At 42.8% G+C, this 19,731-nt stretch overlaps 1 protein-coding gene across 1 annotated transcript in view; it reads right to left on the bottom strand.

The window, feature by feature from the left end:
• LOC311245121 (uncharacterized protein) overlaps positions 1-19,731 on the bottom strand; it is a 226,948-nt gene that overhangs the window by 131,696 nt on the left and 75,521 nt on the right. The window contains exons 12-15 of the mRNA XM_084334913.1: positions 17,604-18,030; positions 8,732-9,281; positions 5,138-5,311; positions 3,923-3,957 (exon numbers count right to left, since the gene is read on the bottom strand). Coding sequence (XP_084191039.1) covers positions 3,923-3,957; positions 5,138-5,311; positions 8,732-9,281; positions 17,604-18,030 — 1,186 coding nt within the window. The remainder of the gene's footprint in view (positions 1-3,922; positions 3,958-5,137; positions 5,312-8,731; positions 9,282-17,603; positions 18,031-19,731) is intronic.

Below are 19,731 nucleotides of genomic sequence, written 5' to 3'. Positions count from 1 at the left end.
CTTCCAAGCTATGGGCCCAGAACTTAAGACCCACCTCGCTCCAGCACAGATTGACTTCCAATTCAACCCCCCAAACGCACCCCACTTCGGTGGTACTTGGGAACGGGAAGTGCGTTCCATAAAGACAGCCCTGTACGCAGTACTTGGGGCCCAGACTGTGGCGGAAGAAGTCCTAATGACAGTCCTCACGGAGATTGAGGGAGTATTGAACTCTAAGCCCCTCGGCTACGTCTCCAGCGATGTGGCGGATATCGACCCAGTTACCCCCAACACACTCCTGATGGGGCGGCTAGATCCCGCGTTACCCCAGACAATGTACCGGCCTGAAGAAGCGAACGGCCGACGAATGTGGAGGTACAGCCAAGTATTAGCCGACAAGTTTTGGAGCAGTTTCCTACTGCACTACCTACCGTCTCTACAGACCCGCCAGAAGTGGGTAAAGGAGAGAGACAATTTGACAGAAGGAACGGTCGTCATGATTATTGATCAATCACTGCCCAGAGCTATGTGGCCGGCCGGCCGCGTAAGCAAAGTGATCACCGGTGCCGACGGCAAGGTCCGAGCAGCTGAAGTGCTTGTCCAGGGTCGCACTTACACCCGTCCCGTGGCGAGGCTCATAGAACTGCCCCGACTCCCAGACACAATCGATGATGACCATGACCCTATAACCCTATGACTTTGTGAAGTTGACTGACCCCTACAGCGAACCCTTATGTGTAAATAGACAACGCGATTAATCTGTCTCTGCTTAACTGATTAGGTCTGGGACCAATCAGGGGGTGGCTGTTGTGAAGGGCCAGATTAAACCGAATATATATATTTATTTATATATATATATTTAATTGTATTTGTATATTCTCTAATATTCCCTGATATCCCTTGTATATTCCTTGTACAATATGCATTGAATATCCATTCTAGCCTACTGAACATCCCATAATAGTCTCCATTCTACTATTGGTCGAGACCTTGGTGCCAGGCTGCCATACCCCCCAGACCCAGTTCAAACGTACCGCTCAACATGTACGAACAAGTCCTAGTTCCGCGTAGGAATCTGGCTACCGCACCACTAACGGTACTATTTGTTCATAGTGCGTATATATACTGCGCTACTAAAGTAGGACTTCCTTTTCAGTCCAGTTTCTTACCCTCCAATAGAGTGACAGACGTAAAGCCTCCCCGCGACGCCACGTGTGGGAGTAAGGCCAAGTTCGGCCTACCATCGGTATTGAGACATCGTGTATATTAATATTTGAATAGTCATATTTGGCACTATATCGTCGAGTTGGACGTAGTCTATTAAGCTAATAATAGTCTGTTAATATATAGTGCTTCGTGCGGTGAGAATACTATCGTAGTCAGTACCCCATCGTTTCGGGCAGAGAACTGGCTGCTTATCCAGGATGGTCGACCCCATGTGAGACTGCATCCGAGGAGCCCCAGAGCCGACGAGCGAGTGGACCTGTATACCGGATTATTCTACCGACGACAGCCCGCCTTCCCAGGCACGGATTATGCTTTGTATACAGTGATTATTCCATGGATAAAGACCCCCGACACTGCTGTGTGTTGGAACCCCCCCCCCTGGAGAGGACGCAAGGTGAGGAGACGCTCTGCAAGACGAGGTCGCTTCACGTCTCTCCCCCGTGGACCGGAGAGAGCCGGCTCACAGAGAGTCCAACTGCTTTCATCTGTGGTCCAAGGATCGCTGGCGCACCGAACTGCACAACTGTGGGTTCACCCAGGATACCCTTGGCCGGACGAGGCAGCCAGACTCTACCCCCCCCCCCCTCCTACTCCTGTTGTCTTACAAGCGACCGGATTACCCCCCTTAGTGTATCCAGTCTTATAATCATTAAAGTATCATTGCTGTTATTCCTTAACTATTCCAGGTCGTATATTTACCACCTGCGCCATCAGAGATTGGACATTCTCTATTGATATACCGACGAATACTCTTTGCCATAAAAGTGCATACTATTTCAATTCATAAATGTAATTAAGTGATTAAGTGCTTGCTCTACATACCATTGCTGTGTAGGAATAAATACATACTTCGACTTCGTACATTTGTGTTGGATCCGTTTCATCTACGTGAGAGTGTTTATCATAATATATTTATGCCGAGTACTGGGTGGCCGAATATAAAGTACAAAGGTAGTGGTAGTAAGTATCATATCTAGTAATACAGTCAGGGAATTGTACCCCTCAGTTACAAGTATGATGAACACTTTCCCACCTGATGAAACGAATCCACACAAATGTACAAATCGAAGGTTTAATATAGCAAAAGGTATATACAACGTTCACTTGTTTACACTTATGATTTGAAATATGCACTTGTATGGCAAATGAGTATTCGTAGGTAAATCAACATTGAATGTCCAATCTCTGGTTACGCAGGGAGTAAGTATACAACCTGGATATTTAGGAAACTATAGCGATGGTACTTAAATGATTATAGCTGGATACACTAAGGGGGGGGGGGGGGTCCCGCTGGTTGTAAGACAGTAGGAGGGGGGGGTTAGAGAAGCCGCTGGCGGTATCCCATCTGGCCGACGGTTTCTTGGGAGAATTCAAAGTCTTGAACACGGTGCCCACAGAACCTCGGTCCGCAGACGAATACAGCTGGACCCTCTGGTGGACGGTAGCTGCCGGTCCACAACGGAGAGACGTGAGGCGACCTCACTGGTGTAGAGCGCCGTCTCACCTGGAGTCCTCTCCGGGGGGTAGTTCCAACACTCCGCAGTGTTGGCCGTTATCCATGGAATAATCAAAGCACCCAAAGCATAATCCAAGCCGCGGAAGGCTCGCCGTCGTCCGGGTAGAGTAATCCAATATACAGGTCCAGTCGCCCTGGCCCGGAGCTCCTCGGATGCAAGCACCACTAGGGGTCTGCCCAGCCTGGTTAAGCGTCCAGATAACGTCAGGAACGATGGGGGTACTGATAACTTTATAACTCTAACCGAACGATGCACCATACATAAATAGACTATTATTAGCTTAATAGAATACGTCCAACTCGACGGTATAGTGCCAAACTATGACTATTCAACTATTAATCCGCACGATATCTCAATGCCTATTCTGAGGCCAAGTAGGCCTTACTACACCACACGTGCGTCGTGGGTGAGGCTTCGCGTCTGTCACTCTGTTGGAGGGTAAAGAACTGGACTAAAAGAAAGTTCTACTTTACTTGCGCCATATATATATGCGCTATGAACAAATAGTACCATTCGTATCTCGCCAGACGTACTCCTGCGCGGAACCGGGGCTTGCCACGACATGTTGGGCGGCACGATTGAACTTGAACCTAGGGGTATGGCAACCTGGCGCCAGGTTCTCGTCCAATGGTAGAATGAAACTATTATGGGCTGTTTAGTAGACTAAAGGGATATTCAGTGCATATTGTACAAGGAATATACAGGGGATATCAAACGATATACAAACACTATTTAAATATATATATATAAATAAATATATATATTCGGTTTAATCTGATCCTTCACAACAGGATCCATCGTTGAAACAGAGTTGTCTGCCCACTTGCAGTCTGTCGATGCCGACAGTGAATCAGATCCCCTACAGTGGTGGAAAATGTACCCCTTTTGCAAAATAAAATGTTCTAATAGAAACCACTAATGACTACAGTACAGTATAAATAAAGAATGGTTTAATGCAGACATATGTTGCAGGGACTACTAGAATCATCATGTTGGCGTGATTTTATTTTATTTTTTAAAGTGCTTTAGAGGAAATGTAAAAATATCGCGATATATATCGTGTATCGCGATATAGCCAAAATATATCGCAATATCATTTAGAGGCCGTATCGCCCAGCCCTAGGTAGAGATAGAGATGTAAAGAGGTAGAGGTAGAAAGATACAAATAGAAAGAGAGGCTTTCAGAGAAGTGAACTCACCTCAGTTGGTTCCAGTCCTTTGGCCGTGAAATAGTCTGCGAGAAGAAAATCAGAGTGTTCCTAACTGTAACTATGGTTCAGATTCAGATTCAGATTACTTTATTCACCATATTGCAGTACAAATGGAACGTGATTTGACGATTACAGTGCATGCGTTTCACAATTTAGAACAATACAACAGTAAATACATAATAAATAATTATAAGTAAAGTGAAAGACAGGACAGAACAGTGAGACAACAATAAGACTGTAAAAAGTGCAGTGGTAGGGGACATGGAAACAGTGCAGCATAGTTCAAGTCCGGAGGTCCAGCCCTAGCAGCTCGCCATAGAGGGCGACATGAAGCATAGAAGCACAGCATATATTATCGATAAAATAATTTATCCTATTTAGAGCCTGAAGATATTACTAGTAGCATATACCGTAAGCATATTGTGTCAAATGTAAACCAAACCTCAATCCCAAGGTGGTTGTACTCATCTGGCAGGCTGTCGTTTGAAATTACTAGGGTTGTAACCCATGCTGGGAGTTAAATGTTAAAACTAGATCTTAATATTTAGAATTTTGGTACAAAATACAACCCTCATAATGTTAAATGATAGCCTGCTAGATGAGTACAACCATATTGGGATTAAAATGGTTTGCATTTCAAGTTGATTTATTTGCTTTATATGTGGCCCGGTTATCATTGGAGTTTCATGGTATAGTTGTTGACACTTGTTAAGTCTTCCTTACCTGGGGGGGGCGGCTACGTGGCGTAGTGGGCAAGGCGCTCGCCACGAATGCGGAGACACTGGGCTCGCCAGCTCCACATTGCTTTCAGTTTAGCTGGTCGTTCATACTAATACACATTGGCCGTATTAGGGGGTGGGAAACTGATGGGTGGGGATCGGGCGTTGTGGACAGCGACTCCTACAGGTCGGTTGGTGCGCCTGCGCAGTAGAATCAGGAAGTGTCGGGGGCAGCGTGAGCCTCCCACGCGTTACTCCTCGCCACTGAGAGATCGAGCTGCGCAGGTGAAAAGATGCGACTGCTGTTACCGTACCGGAGGGGACTTGTGCTATGTATGACTTAGTCCACATTGCAGCCGGCTTGTGGGAGGCAAGAAACAGCGTTCGTGACAGGGGAGGGTTGAATTGGATGATACGAAATTGGGATGGGAGAAAATATAGAAAATGGGAGAAAAAGTGGATAAAAAAAAAAAATCTTCCTTACCTGGGTACCAGAACCTAGCATGCTTAGTATGGATAATCTTTTTTTTAGAGTCTGTCATCCAAAATGGTGGAGCAGCCCCTGGAACCTTCAAGGCAGCAAGCCTGCGTGGGGGTGGAGCAGGCTCCCCGGCCTGCTCTCCAGGTGTCGCATCCAGAGGACCTCTTGGAGTAATACCTAGAAGAATAAAATCATCCTCATTAGGGACGCAAGAACATGTTCTCTAATCTAATACACATGTTCTCTAATACACATGTTCTCTAATCTAATACACATGTTCTCTAATACACATGTTCTCTAATGTAATAGATTCAAGATCAAGATTCAAGGGTTTCTTTTTCTCATACCAGGGCATACAGTGCTTTATGCATAGAACCCTTAGCCGAAAGCATAAGGAACAATATGAGGATAAAAGGTCTCACAATAAAGGAAGATGAACATAAACTAGCACTGTACGCGGACAACATCATAGTGTATCTTACAGATATATATATTTCACTACCAGAGTTACTCTATGAAATTACAAACTATGGGGTTCTGTCTGGATATAAGCTTAATTTAAATAAAACTGAAGCTATGGAAATAGGTGACCACTTGGAGAAAGGGTGGCTTTTTTTTCTATGAAAAAAACAAACATTGTAGTCTACAAAAGGCATCTGCAATAATTAAGTCAATCCAGGTGATACTATATAATACTACAACTCCCATGAGGACTGGGTGTGCACAGTGTGCTCATTCATTGGCCCATCCACTCCGCCCTATCGCGCGTGTCATGTTGCTGCCGTGTGATATATCTCTATCTCTCTCTCTCACTCTCTCACTCTCTCGTGGATTCTCGGTGGACGCGTGTCTCTCTTCCGTCTCCTGTGCCGGTCCAAATGCACGCCGCTGCCCGAGAAGAGGGGAAGCTGTAACTGCAGGTGATGGCTGATCTGCTGCTCAATTACAGCTGGACACCAGCAACCCAGCTATGGGACGCAGCTAAAACACTGCCAACAGCTGACCATTGAGAGAGGAGGCTGAGGCCCACTGCTCTGGAACCAGGAGGCAGGTGCTGGCCCAGCTGACCACTGAGAGAGGAAGCTGAGGCCCACATAGCACTGGTGCTCTAAAAACAACCACACGTAGTGCAGTTCATCACTTAAATAGGTATGTGACTGGCAAAGGACATGGATCTTGCATACAGGGCACACAAAATATTCTCTATTTGCCCATAATGGTAAATTGCAGGGACATAACAACTGTATACAAGACATCAATATGTTACGCTTCAAATTAGCAGTGCAAATCTGTTTAAATTTGTCGTACAATGTTTTTTAATTGAGAAAGTGTGTAAATCACTAATAGAACAAAAACAACAAACTGTGTGTGTGTGCGCGCTTGTAGTACTCGTTGAATGAGATCACACACACACTAGAGCTGTCCCCAAGCCTGTTTTTGGGATTCGAACATTCGCCAGGAAAAAATTTGGGTATTGAAAAATGGCCACTTCCATCCGCGCCCCACTCCAGCGTACTTGACTTAGTCGCAGGTTTTTTCTAGTTCAGTACTGTCAAATCTTGACTTTAGGCACATGGCGCACATTGCTGCGGTTGAGTAGTAGTACCTACTTACTGGTCACGGGAGGCTTCAATAATCTTTGGATGATAATCCATTTTGTGAATACATTTGTTGAAACAACTTTGTTGGCCGATGGCTCCTGCTATCTTAACGTTAGCAAGCTAAAGCTAAATGGCTGCGCTCTAACGTTACATAGCTAAATTAACGTGCATAACATAGCTGTGTAACGTTAAGCAACTTGTGTTCCGCTGGGAAAGCATCAGCATCACTGCAGTGCATACACTTTGTTTAATCCAAACGTCCATTCGGAAACGTTGTATTATGAAATAAGACTGTTGAGCCTGAGTCACTCAACTCTTTTTTTGATGATTGATTCATTTCCTGATAATGTATGGCGGGGACCCCTCCTCATCCCGACTAGACTTGTGTTGTTGTGACCCGTGTTCGGAGCTCCGGGAGCTGCGCTTGTGCGGTAAATGAGACTTGCCACAGGATTTTCAAAATAAGAGTATCGATATGAACCGAACGTCCATCGCACGGGTGCTAGTGCAGTATATTGATGTATCGATGGGGAGACGAGACGCACCTAAATGCATTCCGAGACAACGGGCCCAGTATCTTTGGAACAGTTTGTGTTCAATTGTATCTGAATCAGGCATACAACTATACAAGCCTGACTGGCAGCAGTGCGCAATATATTAAGTCCAGCGAGCGATCCTCAGACTGAATGGCTCATAACGTTCGGAGCTGTGTCTGCTCGATTCATTATTGGTTTTAAAATTGTTCAGGAGACTCATTATGACAAACGCCTCATTATGATCGTGTCTCTAAAAACGACAGATCTAGTTGTTTGGTGTGTGTGGGCGCAGCTCATAATATCTCAGACAATCCGCGGATGGTCACGGAAAAGTTACCATACCGCCGCGTCAGAAGCTCTGAGTCTGATCGATTCATTATTGGTTTTAAATTGTTCAGGAGACTCATTATAACAAATGCCTCATTATGATCATGTCTCTAAAAATGACAGATCTAGTTGTTTGGTGTGTGTGTGCACGCAGCACATTATACCTCTGTGTACCTCCGCATGTTATGGAATTCCACCCAAAGGAGATTCCACCCAAAGTTGTAATTAAGATTTGTAACAATTTTGTGTTTTATGATTGTAACTTAGCTTGTCTCACCTGTTTGACTATCTAATCACGTATTTTGTCTCCAATCAGTGCTATGATTTCATAGATGGCTGGTCACAGAAGCAGGGGTCACAAGTCATTAGACTAACAAAGGGCTGCTCTCAAGACTAAAATGTGTCAAGTCAGGGGGGGGGGGGGGGGGGGGGGTTACATTGCTTTCTGGGTAAACAAGTCATTACACAAGATAAATGGTTCAGGTTTCTTTAAAGCCCCGTAGCTCAGAAAAGAGGTGTGTTATAAGCATGATTCATAAGACATAGATTGAAAGGTATCTGCCTGATTTGTTATTTTGAAGGTATGAACCTGTACTTTCATATTACGTAAAAAAAATATATAATAATAATAATTTGAAAATCCCCCTAAAGGGCCCAGAAAGGGGAGGGGGTTCAGAATCACAAAAAAGCCCAGACCTCAGAGAGTTGTATGTGGTCCAGTTATGATGCTCTGATTATGTCCTCTTGAAGTTGTCAGGCTTCAAACATTTTGCCATGTTTTCTATGCAAAGTAACTAGTAACTGATGGTTTCAGATACATGTAGTGGATTAAAAAGTACAATAAAGTAAAGTACAAGTAGCTCGAAATTGTACTTTACTTGAGTAAAAATACTTTGTTACTTTCTACCACTGGTATAAATAGTATGTAGCATTGACAAATAAGACATAAGCACAAACTAATCTCTCACTTGGCAATTTCAATCTCAACGGTTGGGCTCCATCAAATGTGGGCGTGGCTTCTGCAAGGCGTTTAGTTTCTGGTGCTGCCACATTGTTTCTGGTGCTGCCACATTGTATCTGGTGCTGCCACATTGTGCATAACAATAGAAAATAAAGAAATAGCATGAACATACCTTTATTGGGTGGGATGGAAGAGTCTTTAGGTGTGGCCTTCACAACACGTTTAGGTGCAGTGAGAGGAGCCTCAACCACAGCTTTGGGTGTTGAATCTTTAGATGCAGGTGGGGCTGTGGCATTTGTAGATGCAGCCCCTACTGCCATTTTGGATAGGGTTGTGGCCTCTTTAGGTGCACCATCTACCACTGCTTTAAGTTGAGTTGTGGCATCCTTCGGTGCACCATCTACCACTGCTTTGAGTGGGCTTGTGGCATCTTTAGGTGCACTATCTACCACTGCTTTAAGTTGAGTTGTGGCATCCTTCGGTGCAGCCTTTGCCATCGCTTTGGATGGTATAGTGGAATCTTTAGATGCAGCTTCCACAACAACTTTGGATGGGGTGGCCAAGTCTTTCAGTGCAGCTTTGGGTAGGACCAATGTAGCCTTCGGTGTGGTTTGCAGAGACGTTAAACTTTCCGTGAGTAGAGGGCTAGAGGAGGTATCCTTGGGAATGGAGTTGGGTGGCGTGCCTTTTGATGCATGCTGATTCATGACATCAGAACATCCCTTCATAAGATGACAGAACATAAATGATTAAATATCGATGTGTTGCCCAGCCCTATGTCACCCTCTCTGCTACGAAAAAATATTATATATATTTATAAATATATGAGTGTAAACCACAGGTTTCGCCAAGATACAATAGGAGATATATTTGGTGATACTGCATATATATGTGGAAGCATAATTGTCCTTTTTAGTAAATAAATATGTATGACTTAGTACACACGTTTAAACAGTTTTGAATCCATTATCGTCTGCATAAAAAAAGTTACACAATTTGATTTGATTCAAAGGATAGTTGTATTGTGATTGAGTTAACACAATCATGTCACAATATTTCTATTAACTCATTTAGCGCCATTCACGAGAAAACCGGGTTAACTCGCCATGCATTGAGCGCCAATCACGAGAAAAGTCGTGTTTTAATCATTATTTCTTTTATTCGCTGTATCCATAAATTTTTCATCCATCCAGCCTGATGTTATCATTGGGAATGGGTCTGAGCTCGCAAAAGGCCAATACCACCGCCTAACGCCTTCCGGCCGCTATTGCACATCGTTGGAATCCCTCCCCCTTGGGCTGTACGCTGATCTCGTTGTGTCTATTCTGCTAACGTTAACGTTACCTCTCGTGTCTATTCTACTAGCATTAACGTTACCTCTCGTGTCTATTCTACTAATGTTAACATGAGGTAATAACCTGTTTAAAATGGATGATGATTACCTCTTGTGTCTATTCAACTAGCATTAACGTTACTAGTACAAAACAATCAATAGCGAGCGATATAACAACATTAACACATTGACCGCCAGCAGCAGGGGGCGCTGATCCCCCTTCAGCGCCAGGTCTTTATTCAATGGATATAGTTTTAGAATGCCAAACTTGCGAGTCCTAAAACTATATTTTATATTATAGCTATGGATCTAATAACGCCGCCGACTGTCAGTGAGTTGCTTCTGGTCAACATGCAAAAAACAGATTGTTTTTCATCCGTACATTTACGTTTTATACCATTTTGAATATGAGTATGGTTTGGGTGATTCTGAGTAAATCACATGAAGGACGAGAAAAAAGCATTTTAGTGTAATCCAGTTATCACATTGTAATTTTTCGGCTGATTATCTAATCATCCTGAAATCAACGCTAGATTATTGGTATTATGTCTCCTCGTGTATATATGAAATGTTGCTTTGACCGCGGGGCGCCCGTTTGCCAGCGGTAAACGGCATACACAGAGTCCACACACACAGCTTCGATCGCGGGGGAAATAAATATCAGATCAACGCAATATTGGATATATAGAGTCCTTACCTGGTCTCTGATGTAATGCAAAAAAAAGAATCCAATTATCTGATCGCCATTCCAGTTATCCACAGCGATCCTGTCCCCGACATTACCGAGCGTTACACATGAACGGGCGGGCAGGGTTAGTGTTCCATGCCATCGTTGTAAAGACCTGCCTCGCCTGAGTATTTAAACCCCGCCCCCACGGCTCAGATCGGATCAGAAAACACACCAGACCGTTTCCAATGAAGTGCAATAGCTCCGCAAGGCAGTAGAGGGCGGTGTTAACCGTCTGCCAGCTCAGACAGGGTCTGAAGGGTCTGCAGAGGCTGCAGCCATGAATTATGAATAGATATAGCGAATAAAATAAATAACGATCATAAAAACACGTTAACTCATTTTTGGCGATATTCGCATGGCAGGTAATAACGAGTTAACTCGTTCTTGGCAATTAATGTGTTAAACAGACTGCTATATCAACAATGTTTATGTCCAGCAAGCTAGTCTCCCCATGTGTATTAACGTTATTAACTCAATCAGCGCGAGCCCTGTTGTAGCTGGGCCAAGCATTAAAAGATACGACTGCGTGACCTTGTTTGTAGAGCTAAATCTATATTCTATATTATAGCCATGGATACATTGCTATAGTCATTTGACACTGTTTCTTCCAGTCCGTGGTGAATATAAGTATGGTTTTACAGCGGTATGGGGTAATTCCTGAAAGACTGCGTAATAGCCATATAGGTCAATTCTACTATTTGCGTTGGCGTTTCTTGCCTATACACGCTAGTATTCCAGAATCAAATTTATACAGTAGGTATTATGTTTCATCATCAGGCGTGCACCGAAGTACATGGCAGACTTTAAATTATTTCAAATACATTAGCAATACCAATTTCTTTTGGAATTACTACTTCTGGACTACTAACTACTACAGAAAAACGTGAGTAACAAGTCAAGTTCAGACCTATGTTACTCTATTTAATTAGCACTAAAAGTGAATTATCTTTATTGTATCAGAAACTTCAGAATGTCATGTTTCAAAAGAGACCAGGCCCATGCATGTGCTATAAGTATAAAGTCTAGTATTTTGGTTTGCAAAAGAAGTATGCAGAGTCCAAGTTCAAGTAAAAAAATGTCCACTTTTGGGAGCGCCTCATTCAGCGCCAGCTATTACCGTCATCCCTGTAGTCAATGCGCCAGCTTTCCATTGCCTATTTTCACTGTGCGTCACGATGTTTCCAGAGCAGTGGAGGTTTCTCTATGACAACACGTGAAATACAAATTCACTCATAATTCATAATTATTATTAATTTACATATACCTATATATATATATATATATATATTCTTTTTTTATTATTATAATTTTTTTATTATTATAAATGTTTTCCTCTGTAAAAAAAATGCCAGTGAATTTCTTTTTCTTCAAAAATGACCAAAATTGACAGCTCTGAGCAGGCCTGCACTGCAGTATTTCCTGCGGTAATTATTCGTGCAGAATATCTGCACAGGTTGACCCATTGTTAAATAAATATTATACAACGGCATGCAAATTTCTCGATTCTGATTGGCTGAAACAGTCCATTTACACGTCTTTATTGGCAACAATCCACGGTCCTGAGCCCACAACCGAATCACATATCACTCCCCGGCTCACTCCGGGAGAATGTTGATAGCGCCAGAATGTTGATAGCGCCATAACGACTAAATATGAAGCGATTCTGTCAAGGGGAATGTGTTAGTCCTTTAAACAATGTTGGATGATGTAATTGATGGGTCTTGAGTCAATCTAGAACAAAAGAAAAATCGCGGATTGATTGATTGATTAATTGATTGATTTAAATTTCTACTTCCTTCCCACTGACTGCAGCGTTCACTCTCACACTGTCCGACGCTGGCGTACCCACAAACACACACACACACACACACACACACACACATACATACACACACACACACATACACACACACACACATACACACACACACACACACACACACACACACACACACTGTGACACACACACACACGCACACACACGCACACACTCCTGTCTGCAACAGCGGGGGAGTCAGACTGAGAGAGAAGCAGCGCTGTTTTAAGTGAGCATGGTCTATTGAATTGATTGATTGGTTGATTGCTAATTTTATTACTGTACCCCTGGTTTCCAACTGGTTAAGTTTAGGCTAAAATAAATAAATAAAAAAATAGGGCGAAGAAAACGTTTTTTTCCTATAGGGCAAAGAAAACGTTTTAATTTGTTTTACCTACTTTATATAGAAGCATCTAAGAATGAAGTTCTATGGAAAGTAGGTCTGCATTCCCTTAACAATTGTGTGTATTGAGCCGTACTGTATTGTACCCATTCTGCATCTGGTAATAAAATGTTCAATCAATCATTCCAATAATACACAGTTGGATGTGTTAGTTGGTTGGATGCACTTCAAGCTGCTTCCACATGAGGCAACTTCTCTCAATCATTCCAATAATACACAGTTGGATGTGTTAGTTTGGTTGGATGCACTTCAAGCTGCTTCCACATGGAGGCAACTTGTCTTTTTTGTAGTTGTGGGAACTACTTTTTCTGGCGGATGGTTTTTTCAATAAATCTTCGATTAATGTGTGTTTATTGTATAGAAATAAGGTTGGATGAATCTCGCAGTTGTATAAAAGCTTTACACCACTTGCAGTCGTGATTTGTGAACAATAAACCATGCCTAGGGGGGTCTAACGACCCTCGGCTGCGCCTCGGGCCTAACGACCACCCCTAGGCATGGTTTATTGTTCACAAACCACTCCTGCGCGTGATGTAATGCTTAAATAAATAATAGGCTATTAATGTCATCTAAGCACGGTCTGTGCAGTTAAACTCTTGCCATTGATGGACAGCCCTTGACATCCAATACACGGAGGTTAAATGATTGGCAGCCTTGCAAATCCAATCAGAGTATGGCTCCTACGTCTGCAGCTCTGTAGCTACACAGCTGTTTCTCCCCTCGCGGGATTGATTGATTGAAAATTTTATTAACAGAGCACTGAGAGCAGCCACGTTCGAAACCTCTATATTAGTGTATCTAACATTTAGCACTTTAATAGCAACTTATTTTTCGCGGCGGGACATTTACTGAGGACCAGCACAACACACCTGTGGATATTATGATTTAACAAGTCTATCTGTCCAGGAGGATGACAACATTATTGCAGGTATAAGCAGGCAGCCTAGCAGTTTCTAGCTTGGATGATAATAACTACTAATGTTATCACGCTAGCTTGGATGCTAACTAACGTAATTAAGCTTGTCATGGTTCATGGTGAGCTGTTTGTGTTATAACGAGACAGCAAATGAATGAATGAATGAAAACTTTATTTGGGCGAAAATGGAACGTGCGTCACGCATCAACAGAATAGTGGATTTCGACAGCATCCTCACGCAAATGAAGGATCGATTAGATCACAAAAGACTGCTGTTTGATGATATATATTTTTTTATCTCAGTTGTTGTAAAACGAAAGCCTGCAGTGCTTAGCCTGGACCAGCCGAAGTGTAGTAGTTCTAACTTTACTCTGGAGACAAAAGCCAAACATCAATTTGATGCAACAAGCTGGCTCGCGATGCTATATTGTATTTCCCATGGGATTAATGCACGCGGCTCGAGTCGGACTCGTCACATGGAGAAGCTGCACTATTCAACAATAGATGAGATCGATCGAGATACCGTCTTTATGGGTAAGTGTCTTCTTGGCTTTAGAATGTCAGTTTGTGTAACGTTACTGTAACCGAATTGAAACCGCATCATAACTCCTACATCGACCATGTCACTTTTCAAAAGGCATGAATGAATGAAAACTTTATTTAACAGATTGCAGAATGGGTACAATATACAGTACGGCTAAATACACATAATTATTAAGGAGATGCAGACCAGATAAAGACTTTCGTCTTGTTTACATCAGGGTCCCCCATTTTCAATTCATAGTGAAATGTATCTTGTGTTATTAGGAGCCCTGCTAAAGTTGGTAGCTAACGTTATATTGATAATGTTTCAATATTATCAGGTTGATATTATTAGGTTGATAATGGTGTCAGTGTTTCAGATAGCAAAGTGGAGATCTTTGTCAACTACTGTAGTAGAGCTTTGGTTGAGAGAGATTACAGTGCCGTCTCTTAAAACTCATAAACAAGTATTGAGCAAGACGAGTTAGTCTGTTGTGTTGTGCGTATTGTATGGGAGGGATAATGATGACTGTGTGTAACTAGGAGGGATATGAGGACTGTGTGTATGTGGCACTGAATTGATGTAAACAAGACGAAAGTCTCTCTCTGGTCTGCATCCCCTTAACAATTGTGTGTATTGAGCCGTACTGTATTGTACCCATTCTGCAATCTGTTAAATAAAGTTTTCATTCATCATTCATCATGTTTATAGTATTGCTATCTGTCCATTCTCATTGTCACTTGAGTGCATAAACCGTGCCTTCATAATGGCTTAAAGAAAATAAAAATCCATCGGTTGGTTGTCATTTTATAGCGTCGTGAATATAAGGTTTATCGCGCTTTTCGTCTAGTCTTTTTTCCAGGAAGCTAGATAATAGGCTAAACGTTGGCGCCGTTATATCAAACGCCATTTCTGCTGTATATATACGAATGAAATAAAACAAACTGCGTAGCATCCGGACTATTACAGAGCATCTATGGATGAAATGGGGGCGGCGGGGAACGCCGATTAGTATTATTGATTAGCAATATAGTGTGCGTTCAATCAGCCATGTTCACTGATCATCACGTTAGGTTTTAAAACAATGTCCAATCCAGCTGTAATTTGGGGAAATAGTGTCCTACCGTCAGGCCATGTGAATAGTGTCCTACCGTCAGGCCATGTGAATAGTGTCCTACCGTCAGGCCATGTGAATAGTGTCCTACCGTCAGGCCATGTGAATAGTGTCCTACCGTCAGGCCATGTGAATAGTGCCCTACCGTCAGGCCATGTGAATAGTGTCCTACCGTCAGGCCATGTGATCGCCGGCAGCATTTCTTCATTAGTCATCGGATTCGGGTAGATCGATATGTCCATTGGCTAATCATAAATCCCATTATTCCAGGCTGAAAAATACGTTCGGTAACTGGATCAAAGATGGAGGGTCTTCGTTTGGAATCGAGGCTCATATGATCCGCCCACAGGACTGTAAAAGATAATTTTTTTTTTTAAATCCCCTCAATGATACTGCAGTGGAGCGATGGCGCCCCTAAGCGGATCTGGCCGGTAGTGCATGTTTCGAAAATCAAATATGTGGGTAGGTAATGGATCTCGATAGCGGACGTTAATAGCGTTATAAATTTGGAATAAAACAATAACAACTTGCCACGAGTATATACGTGGCTCTGGTCCACAACGCATGGCACCGAAACACGTATATACTCGTGGACGCACGGCATAGTGTTAACGCCGATAACGCGCAGGGGGAATGGAGGGGCGACGGCATGAACAGCAAGTCATACAAGTGTTCGGAGTGCAGCAAAGTGTTCCGCCACCGCTCGGTTTTAGAGTTGCAGCATCCATTCAGAGGACAAGCCGTCCCAGTGCAAGGTGCTTTCGATTCGGTAGCTACCTGCAGCAGCACCATTCCACACGGGCAAGAAGCCATACAAAGAAATCTCAGGGCATCAAGTCAGTCTTTTGTTAGAAAAGACCCAGGGCTTTCAAAAAAAAAAAAAAAAAAACTACACTTCCCAGCTCACGCCAACCCCCGTCAATCATCTGACTTCTAAATTTTTGAATACATTCCCTGAGATCCATAGATGTCCCTAGATACCAAGAACATGCTAATGGAACTTGTAGAAGTGGAGCAATCTTCCATTTACTTAGGTATGTATTTTTAGGTGGATTTATCAGAAAATATGGCTAGGGCTTAAGAGGTTAATAACATTACCTCAAGTCTGTCTGCAGCAGGTCTCTCCACTCTTGGAACAGCATTGGTCTTTAGTAAAAGGTGCTTTCGTATAATATTTCTTCTCTTGGACTGGCAATAGTCATCAGGCTAAAAATTGTATTGCCCAAAACTTCCTTAAGAAAGAAACCTGGCAACCAGTGAGAGGATGCTCGATGACAAGCTATTTCAATGTTTCTGTTGCGCCGCCCGACTTCAGAGATAAACACTTGTGTAGTGAAGGTTTAAAAAACCCATCCGAATGCTGCATAAAAGATTGAAAAAAACTTGAGACGGAGCTGAAAAAGGTCGAGTACTATGCAACAACAACCGATATGTGGTGGAGCAGGACGACGAGCCGTATCTCCGTCTCACCGCGCACTTCATAAATAACGACTTTGGCAGTAGGGGGCATATGCGAGCAACGTTCAAGACAGGGGAGGGGAGAATTGGCACGGCTAAATTGGGATGGGAGAAAAATAGAAAAAGGAGGAGAAAAAGTGGATAAAAAAAAATACGACTTTGAGTTGAAGAGTAACTGCCTGCAAACGGCCTAGTACTTTCCTGTTGACCACACAGGAGAGAATATTGCTCATGGACTAAGAGAGTCCATGTCCAACTTGTGTCCAAATGAAGAGGATCAGACGCGGATCATCCCTGATAATGGATCAAATGTTGTCAAAGCTGTGGAACTGAATCAATCAAGGCTTCAGTGCTTTGGAGCGTTCATAGATGGTTGTGTGGCGGTATTCATGTTAGTAATGCTCCATCACATGTTTTAAATCTATTACAAGATGAATATTAAACTGAAGCTCGATTTTAAAGCAACCCAATGGACATTTCATGCAAGCCGCATTTTACAATAAACCTCTGTTGGGCTGCTTTAAAAAGATTATTAAAGAAAAAGGTCTGAATACCAACTCTTCTCCTGCATAGATTTTGTATTAAGTCTGAGGACTTAAGCACAGTCCTGAACTCTGAACCGGGCCCTAACTGCACATACTGTGTTTCAAAGCTTTTGAAGAATAGTTTAGATTGATTTGATTGAGTTCTGGTGTTTCATGTTTCTTTCCCTAAATGTCCTACCCTGATAAGAGAGGAAATGCAGTCTCACCTCCGCACTCTTGTTCTTGTTCTGTTGAGCCAGTCTGTCCTCGCGAATGGTCTTCTCCAAGGCTATCGGGGCCATCGGAGGTATGGCATGTGTTTTGCTGTCTGGCTTTGCCAGTGTGATGGCTGAAGTGGGAGAAAGATGAGGTTCTGTGGGAACGGAGGTCGTACCGCCAATCTGTTTGGTTGAAGAGGGTGCAGAAGAAATGGTACAAACGGAGGTCCTGATCCTGACCTCCTCCCCTGTGCCTGACTTGGCCTCTGGCGTGTCAGGGCCTCTCCCCGAGCTGCCACCAGCAGTGAAGGTCAGGGGTTTGGCTGGTTTCATACCAGACGTCAGCGTGTTGTACAACATCAGTGAGGGTGAGTAAGGTATCGTGTACACAGATTGTACTCGTTCCACTGCAGACGCACTTCTTATCGCATTTACGCTGAAATGACACGCGAGAATCACAAGTTGACATTTTGGAATGTGCCATGTTTGGGACCAATTCATTTTCAATTAAATGTATTCAAAATTAAAAACAGAAATTATAGCACATCCATTCTCATGCACTTGATAGGTTGAAGAAGAGAAAGAAAATCTATTACTACTACTTTGAAAAAAACTTTCAGTCAAGCGACCTGCACAACGCCGCCCCCACACACACACGCTACTGCATCAAAGTTACTACTTATGATTAACAAAGGCATTCGTTTTGTGGCATTAACGTTATATAGTTACACGTTCAATAACATCAGCGTATTTACCCGAACATAGCAAGCATTACTCATTCATATCTCAGTTCCTTCCTTTGCCCAGAGAGCCCGTACTGAATTGTACCCATTCTGCAATCTGTTAATAAAGTTTTCAATCAGACAAATTTATAGAAAAGCTTTTATTATAACATTCGTTGCAGTAAAATCATTATGCCTTGTTTAGTACTCCTGTGGAGCGCTGGTAGTCTACTCGTGGGCCGCGGGGGAGCTAACTTTATTAGTTTTGTTGTTGAGCTCTCGTCAAAATCAATGGCGGACATCCCGGAAGTAAAAAACGAATAAGCGATTGCCGATTGGTGGTAAGAACAGCAGAGGCGGGTGCAAGTGGTGTGACGTAATTGGCAGAATCGACTGTCAATCAAAATTGTTCTGTTGCATTGCTTTGGTTGAGAGATAGTGCTCTCCTATTAAAACTAATAAACAAGTCTTGAGCAAGACAAGTTAGTCTGTTATGAAAGCCAGTGAGTATTGTATGACTCAGACTTCAGCAATAATCATGACTCATGAGCATTATAAAATAAAAACACACATGGCATGGTGGAATTAATACCATAAACATATTTCTTGATGTTTAATTTTTTTAAGTAAGTAAAGATGCCTATGTTCATATCGGTGAGCACAATTTTTAACACAAAAAGAGAGACGTGTAGCCTATTTATTTATTTAATATTTTATTTATAAATGTTATTATTATTTTATTTGTTGCCATGCCTAAAATAATAGTCAAGCATAGGTGTAACTGAGGGGTACAATTCCCTGACTGTATTGAGAGTATGGTATTATTAAACCACTACTTAGTTATGTACTTTAATTACTGGCCATACAGTACACGGTATATATGGTGAACACCCACACAAGAATACTTCAATGACACTAAAGTTCTATTTTGAGGGATTTATTATTATAGCAAGCAACAATAGGTTACAACATGAAAATTATGAATTGCGCTTATATGGCGAAGAACACTTAAGTAGGTCAAGAGCGTAAGTCCATGAGCATATTAAGATGGGTATAATTGAATACCACCTGTAGCATAAGAATTACATAAGGTACACTCGTAGTCAGCTGGAGATACTAAGGGGGTTCCCTCCGGTTGTAAGCCAGCAGGGGAGAGGAATGTTCGAATGCAAAAGTCTGGATCAACGAGGAATCAATAAGCTCCAGCTACGGGAGGCGGTACATATACTCCCCTCGATCGGCAGACAAAAGCAGCAGCTATAATCCAAGTATGCGCGACAGCATGGATGAAAGCCAGCCAGCCTCTTCCTAGAGACGGGCTCGAGTGATGCTCCTCACGGGTAGATCCCACACAGCAGTGGGGTAGACGGTTCTCTGCTCCAGCAGCCACAGTACCAAAAGCAATATAATCCAGC

This window comes from Notolepis coatsorum (genome assembly GCF_963971535.1).
Source record: "Notolepis coatsorum genome assembly, chromosome: 1".
NCBI lineage: Eukaryota > Metazoa > Chordata > Actinopteri > Aulopiformes > Paralepididae > Notolepis > Notolepis coatsorum.
The sequence above is the reverse complement of the archived record's forward strand: the minus strand, read 5'-3'. Positions and strand labels throughout refer to the sequence as shown.